At 34.3% G+C, this 8,068-nt stretch overlaps 1 protein-coding gene across 1 annotated transcript in view; it reads right to left on the bottom strand.

Moving 5' to 3' along the window:
* Nucleotides 1–427: 427 nt before the first annotated feature.
* LOC309630226 (uncharacterized protein) overlaps nt 428–8,068 on the bottom strand; it is a gene marked incomplete at its 5' end in the record, with an annotated part of 53,402 nt that continues 45,761 nt past the window's right edge. Inside the window, one exon of the mRNA XM_082395164.1 lies at nt 428–7,771. Coding sequence (XP_082251290.1) covers nt 7,614–7,771 — 158 coding nt within the window. The 3' untranslated portion in view covers nt 428–7,613. The remainder of the gene's footprint in view (nt 7,772–8,068) is intronic.

Genomic DNA, 8,068 nt, shown 5'->3' with positions numbered 1-8,068 from the left:
AAAAATAAATTTGTTTTTCTATAATCAATTTTATCAATAGTTTATTTTATTATCATAAACTATTGATTTAAAACATTTTAATAGTTTTATCAATAGTTTATTATCATGGTTAGAAAAGATTTATCCACTCCTAGGTAATAAAGAAATTAATTCATGTTTTCTTCTAGTAACTATATGGTTTCACTTTGTACATTTCCATTTTTCACAGTTCAATTTGGAATTTATTCTGGTGTATGGTTGAGAAACATTTCACTTACAGCTGTTCCTTTATGTGTATATCTAGTTTATCCCAACAATACTTATTTAAAAGTCCTTCTTTTCCCCACTGATTTTAAATGCTATTTTAACAAATTGGGTCTAATTACAGATTTTCTATTGCATTAGTGAGCTGAAACCATTGTTTCAATTATAGTAGCTGTACTGTATGTTCTATTGTCTTAAAAAAATTTTTTTTGGTGAAATATAGTTGATTTACAATGTTGTATTAGTTTCAGGTTACAGCAAAGTGATTCAGTTATACATATATATATATATATATATATTTGTTTTTTTAGATTCTTTTCCACTCTAGGTTATTACAAGAAACTGAGTATAGTTCCCTGTGCTATACAGTAGGTCCTTGTTGGTTATCTATTTTACATATAGTAGTGTGTATATTTTAATACCAATCTCCTAATTTATCCCTCCCTCCCTTCCCCTTTGGTAACCGTAAGTTTGTTTTGTATGTCTCTGAGTCATTTCTGTTTTGTAAATAAGTTCATTTGTATCATTTTTTAAAATATCATTTTTATAATATTTTCATGGTTATTCTTGCTTTTTTTTGTTTTTCCTAATAAACTTTATAAACTAAAGAAACAAAAAAAAGGATATTTGTACTGAGGTTTACATTTCAATTCATAAATTAACTTAAGAAGAACTGACCTTTTAATGATGTTAATAAGTTTATATCCGAAAACATAATATGCCTTTCTATTGGTTCATGGCTCCTTTGGGCTCCTTCTGGTTTTTTTTTTTTTTTATGGTTTTAGGCATTTTATATTGAGTTTATGTCTAGATTTTTTTTCTTGCATTATTTTTGTTTTGCTACTAAAAATTTAGTCTCCTCTTCCATTACATCTTCTAACTGCTTGTTTTTGAGTCTATGAAGGTGTTAATTTTTTTTTTTAATTTATTTATTTTTGGCTGTGTTGAGTCTTCGTTGCTGCTCATGGGCTTTCTCTAGTTGTGGCGAGCAGGGGCTACTCTTCGTTGCGGTGTGCGGGCTTCTCATTGTGGTGGCTTCTCTTGCGGTAGAGCACGGGCTCTAGGCGCGCAGGCTTCAGTAGTTCTGGCACACAGGCTCAGTAGCTGTGCCTTGTGGGCTCTAGAGCGCAGGCTCAGTAGTTGTGGCACACGGGCTTAGTTGCTCCGCGGCATGTGGGATCTTCCCGGACCAGGGCTCGAACCCGTGTCCCCTGAATTGGCAGGCGGATTCTTAACCACTGCACCACCAGGGAAGTCCCAAAGGTGTTCATTTTTTAATGTTGATTTTATAACCTGATATTTATATTCTCTCATTCTTTCACTAGGTTTTCCACTAATTCTTTTGGGGTTTTTTGGATATAGAATTATTCCCTCTGCAAACAGAAACAGTTTCTCTTCCTTTCCAATTTTTTATGCCTGTAAATTCTTTGTCTTTCTAAAACTTCCACGGCAATATTAGGCATCCTTATCTTTTCCTGAGTTGGTGGCAATGCTTCTATTGTTTCCCAAATAACAAAGGTATTTAACACAGGGAATTAGATGAATACAAAATTGCAAAAGGGCTGGAGGAAGACGTTCTAAAAAGCCTTTAAAAATGATTCCCAGAACAACCCCTCTGAACATCTCCTTGAACCTGCTGGCTAGCAGCAACAGCCAAGAGAAGCAGAAGCCTTTACTTCACTTCTTCCTTCTACATTTTCAGGAATGCATTTTATTAGAAGGATCTAATGTGTATTCAGAATGCTAGCAGCAAGGGATTCAGGAAATGCAATATTCAGCTTCCCAGTCTCTTCAGTACAAGAAGGCACCAACAGAATGTAATTTAATGGATGTTGAATGAGCCAAACAACTCTAAAATCCCTCTGATTCCTCAATCAGAGATAGAAAAAATTGTATGCATTAGTGAACTATTCTCCATTTCTACTCAAGTCAGGATATGAAGGATAAGTTCAGGGTAAAGAATGTGATAGCAACATAAGTGAAACATCACAAAGAAAAAACCTTTCCAGTTATAGAATTATGAAACCTAAGAAAGCCCATCAAGAGATAGTAAAAAACAGATCAAGTAACTATTTTTCTGGGACAATTAAGGTACACTTTTATCTAAAATAATGTACAGAAAAATAATTCTCCATATTTCCCCAACTGATTTAATTATTATCCATCTATTTTTATATTTCCCAGCATATCAACCTATTAGAGAATATAACAAAATATTAGCCTGTCTAAGTGAAAGACTTCAATTATCTCTTGCCTACTAGTGTTGTTCAATATATCTAGTTATGATATGAATCAAATATTAATTTTAGCACAGAAAGTTCTACAAGGATTCTGTTCACTTGTTGATCTACTTACTGTGTATCTTCCCATTTAGCAACACCAAAATCTGAAGCCTTTAATTAAATTATGAATCATGTCTAAATTTCCTCTTCAGAAAATTCTAGGTATGAATAGTTAGTAGTTGACACCAATCTTTATAAGTCTCTATTGACTCTTGTTCAGAAAAACTCCAGTGGCTATGTTTGACTTACAGTGCAAGTCCTATCTTTAAAATTGTTTCATCTGAGAGGCAGTTTCTTAAAATCAGTAAAAATATTTTTATACCATTTATTTGCTGCTTCTGTTAGTAGTTTTAAACTAATGTGTCCTGAGTACAACCTAAAACAGTTAAACAAATGGAAACACCTTTAAAATGAAAGATGTTTTAAAAATCCTTTTTCCTTCTCATTTGTATTCCTCTATTTCCTATGTTATACTATTTTATTATATTTGTCACCTTGAAATGAATGAAATAGGGACCTTAATTATGTATGTATGTATATAGGTTAACTGATTTTTGTTTTAAGATAAAGTACATCATAGTACAAAAGAAATGTAAGCTCTCTTCATCCTGAAAATATTTAGGAAACCCTAAGAATGAATAAGGTGTTTAGTAAACTTACAGATACTAGGGGCTTGTTTCTTTGTGATGCTTCATAGCTATTTGTGTGTTTTTATGTATGTACACAGTACTGCTCAGTGTTTTATTTTTTCTAAACGACAATAGTAGGCTTTACCACATTAGATGTTTTTCATCCAAGTAGAAAAATTAAAAATATGCAATCATATTAAAATTGTGTCATTCAAGGCAAATTCAAAGATGTAAAGTAGATTAGAGGTTACCAGTAGCTGAGTAAGAGTGGGGGGTTATTGCTTAATAGTTACAGAGTTTCTGTTTGTGGTGATGAAAAAGCTTTGGAAACAGCAGATGGTTGCACAACAGTGTGAATGTCATTACTACCACTGAATTTTACACTTAAAGATGGTGAAAATGGTAAAATTTATGCTATGTCTTTGTTACAACAATTTTTTTAAATGGTTAGCATGGTAAATTTTATGTTATATGTATTTTAATCACAGTCTTAAAAAAGTAGACAGTCGCTTACAAGAAGGGTTACTCCCTTAAAAATTGTTACATTTACTCATTTAAGATGTAAATATTAAATATATCATAGGGACTTCCCTGGTGGTGCAGTGGTTAAGAATTCGCCTGCCAATGCAGGGGACATGAGTTCGAGCCCTGGTCTGGGAAGATCCCACATGCCACAGAGCAACTAAGCCCGTGTGCCACAACTACTGAGCCTGCACTCTAGAGCCCGCAAGCCACAACTACTGAGCCCGTGTGCCACAACTACTGAAGCCCGCGCACCTAGAGCCCGTGCTCTGCAACAAGAGAAGCCACTGCAATGAGAAGCCAGTGCACCGCAACGAAGAGCAGCCCCCGCTGGCCGCAACTAGAGAAAGCCCGTGCAGCAATGAAGACCCAACGCAGCCAAAAATAAATAAATAAAAAGAAAAAAAATCCCACCAGGCTTTAATAAATAAATAAATAAATAAATCATAGTCTTAGACCTCCATTTCGGGGCTAGATTTTACCTGAGAATTTCAGATATGTAATAATCTATAATTCATCCCAATTATGCCAGAAGTTGGCATAGTTTTCCCTGTTGGATAAATCATTTAAATTATAATAAATGTGCTAAAACCTTTTGTATTTTAGCTGAGCCCAAATATTGAGGATGAAACACTGAACAACTAGAAACCTAAGACAGACTCCTAAAAGACAACAGGTGTCAGCCCTTATTGGATAGAAGTCCTATACTGTGTTGAAAGATAATCTTCAATAATGATATGATGTATAGATACCAAAGCTCATATAATTATCAATAACCATGTGCATTTGCTTGAAAAGTAAAAAAATATATAGTATGAGCTAAGAAAATTCTCAAGAAATAAGACAATTTCAACTCCCCTCATTTGAGAGATAAGAAAGGAAGAAAAAAAAGTTCCCTTTCCCTAATTTTTTCCTAAGTACTCTTTAAAAGACTATTTGCACAGTCTTTTAATGTAACACAATGGTATTTTGTTTAAAAGCAATTCTTTAAAGATATTCTTAATGTTTTGTGTAGCTATGTTTTTGCTAATTATATATAGAAAACTAAAAATTACTAAGTCATGAAACTAACATAATTTTAGATGTACCTTTAAAGAGACAAATGATCACTCTTTTTTAAAGTATTAAAAAGAGGATGGAAAAACCCAGAAGAAGAAATTACAATGTATCTTAATTGTTACATTTTATTTCTGATTTTGTACCTATCATTAAATATGTAGCAGGACAAAATAAAGTCATAAAACCATGAATATCACATATTGTGACCATGGAGAGTCATTCAAAGAAATTATGGTTTTATAATATGTTACTTGAGCACAGACTTCACTCTTAATTCAGAAGGTTAATTTCTCCCAAATCCATATCACCGACATTTAGAAAGATAAAAACAAGTACTTGTGTGGATTTGTTCTTTGTTTTCTGCACTCTTCAGGGACTTATGCTTAAGACTGTATGGAGTTACTTCTGAGCACAAGACAAACAACAAACACTGTATTGTTTACATCCCCATCTAGTGGTCTTAAATTTCTATTCTGCCTAGTATTTAAAAATTGAATACTTAAAAACTGAAAACTCAAAGAAGTTATCTGGAAAAAGTTAAAACAAAACAAAAATTTACAGCTAGGAGAGAGATTATTAGATTATATAGTCTCATGCTATTTCAGCTAGAGGATGTAATGGGATGTCAGGAACTATGTGAAGCCATCAGAAAAAAAAAAAAAAAAACCATGAAGCATGTCCAAGAGCCTCTATTTTACTTAATGCTATATATTAAGGCAAACGCATATTCTGGAGTATTTATTATTAGGAGTATTTAAGTTTAAAAAGCACAGGATCCAAACTTCTTATTCTATAGAAAAAGAACCTGATGACCTGAGCAATTAAATGACTTGCTCAAGTTTATTCAACCAGACAGTGATAGAATGATATCAATAATATAGATGTTTTATACCTTTTCCATTACAAAATACAAGTACATACAAGATACAAATCAAGTTCATAAGACACTAAATAATAACCCCAAGTGCCAACTAGGTATACACTGGTGGGTTCTGTGGGGTTTCTTGTATATAGAATTTCTTAGATCTTTTTATCCTCAGAATTTTCCATTCACTTCATACCATAGCACACTTACAACCTGAAGCTAACTCAAACTACTATTCTACATTCTTTTCTAAAATTTGCCTAAAATTATATTAAATTGATTTTCCTTGGGAGTAGATAGTTCTATGAATTTTAACACATGTACAGATTCACGTTACTACCACCACAATCAGGATACAGAGCACTTCTATCACCCTCCACCTCCCCAAATCTCTTGTACTATACATTTGAAGTCACACATTCTCACAATCCCTAGCTCCTGGCAACCACTGATCTGTTTTTCTATCAATATAGGTTTGTCTTTTCAAGAGTAGTTTATAAAGGGAATCATACAGAATATAACTCTCAAGAATGGCTTCGTCATTTCAGCAATGTTGCCTTTGGGATTCATTCAAGTTGTTTCATGTATCTACAGTACATTCCTTTTTATTGTTGAAGAGTATTCTATAGTATACTATATAATATATGGGATGGTGTATAGCATAGTACAGCATAAAGAGAAATACCATAGTTTGTTTACACATTCAGCCATTGAAGAACTTCTGGGTTGTTTCTAGTTTGGGGTGATTATGAATAAAGAGTCTATAAACATTTGTGTCTAGGCTCTTTTCTAATTCATAAATGTAGGGGATTTACTATTAGAAGCATTTCATAAGTCATATTTATACAGAAACTGTGACACAAAATATAATTGTCATAAGGGTAAGAATTTAAATAAATACTTTCAATGTCTAAATTACTTCACCACTATTCAGGAATTAGCATTAAGAGGACAATTATTTCTACTTATACATGGGAAACATGAAATAGAAACACTGAATAATCAAACTTCCAGGCATACATCATAATTTACTTAAACACATAGGAAGGGAATGGCAAATAATGGGTCCACTAGTTCCTCTTCCTCTGCTCATGGCGTATGTCAATAATCAATCAAGGCACACTTTGCTGTAGAGCCTTGATGTAGCCTCAGAATGCTCAATACACAGCTCTAGGTTGCTACTACTACATAATCAGAGTTGGGACTCCAGTTGCAACAAATTTTCCATTTCTGGTTTTAGGGGAAATTATTCTCAACAAAGCACAGTCTGTATAAAATTATTTTAGGAAAAAAAAATGTTCTGTAGCACTCTTAATCCTAGGCCTATTACCTTCCAAATGTGTAATTTTTCATAAGACAGAGCAAGAGAAACACTGACAGGGTAGTTCTGGACAGCCATTAGTACCAGAACAAAATCCAAAGTATACAAGGGAAAGGAGCCTAATCTTGGAAAAAGAAAAAAGAGGAGGAGAAAGAAGAAGAAAAGGAATAAGAGGAAGAGGAAAGGAGGATGGGAAGAGAAAAAGACGGAGGAGGAGGATAAGGAAGAAAAAGAGGAGGAGGAGGAGAAAGTTATATTTCGTTGAGAAATTGTTAAAATCTTATTTGTCACCCATTGTATTAAGCTAATTCTTCCAGTTCTGTATGTGGCACTTATTTGATAATAAGTCTGTTTTAATGCCTTCATACTACCTATTTGGTAAACATCAGTGTTAGATTATAATAGTGGACTCCCTCCTTATATTTCAAACATAAAAATGGAAGATAAAATTTTAAGGAGAGGTTGTAGGTAAAAATAGCAACATAGGAGAATCCAGCTTCCCCATCCCCCCCAAGAAAGATCAAGGATTGAACAGCTATCAAGGAGCAGAATTAGCTCTGGGAGACCTCTAAAGTCACTTAGGAAGTTTTAGAAACACAATGCAACAGAACAAACTGAAAATCATCACACAAGAAGAGAAGGGAGACAGCTTCATTTTGGCTGCATCATCCCATCCCCCAAGCTAGTATTGTTCAGCACCAAGAAGGAACTTTCCAGATAGAAAGAGTTCTTCTTGCCAGGAAAGGAAGAGCAGGGTGAACAGCTTCTCCAGCCTCTTGGGGCACTCCATGAAGGTACTGCTTTGGTTTCACCCGGTCCAGACCAGCTAAGCTGAGACGTATAGAGACAGCTGGGTACAGGGAAGAAAAGCAGAGGCTATTACTAACAGACATGCAGCAGGAGTGATCTAGATTCACAGAGTTTAGCAGATTTCACTACTGATAAAGCCAATAGCCAGCATAGCCTCTGAAGACTCCCGGCAGATTTCATCAGATTTTGCCTCACAGGAAATAGCATTTGTTAAAAACGGCTCACTGCAGCTGCACAAATGTTAAGTCACTAGCCACCTGAGTCCTTCCCTGTCCTTGCCAGAGTCTGGTAGTCACACTTGCAGCCAGCTGGGACTTCTACAGCTACACAAGTGCAA

This window comes from Balaenoptera borealis (genome assembly GCF_965194805.1).
Source record: "Balaenoptera borealis genome assembly, chromosome: 6".
Classification (NCBI taxonomy): Eukaryota; Metazoa; Chordata; class Mammalia; order Artiodactyla; family Balaenopteridae; genus Balaenoptera; species Balaenoptera borealis.
Note: the sequence above shows the minus strand (reverse complement) of the source record. Positions and strands in the feature narration are given on the sequence as shown.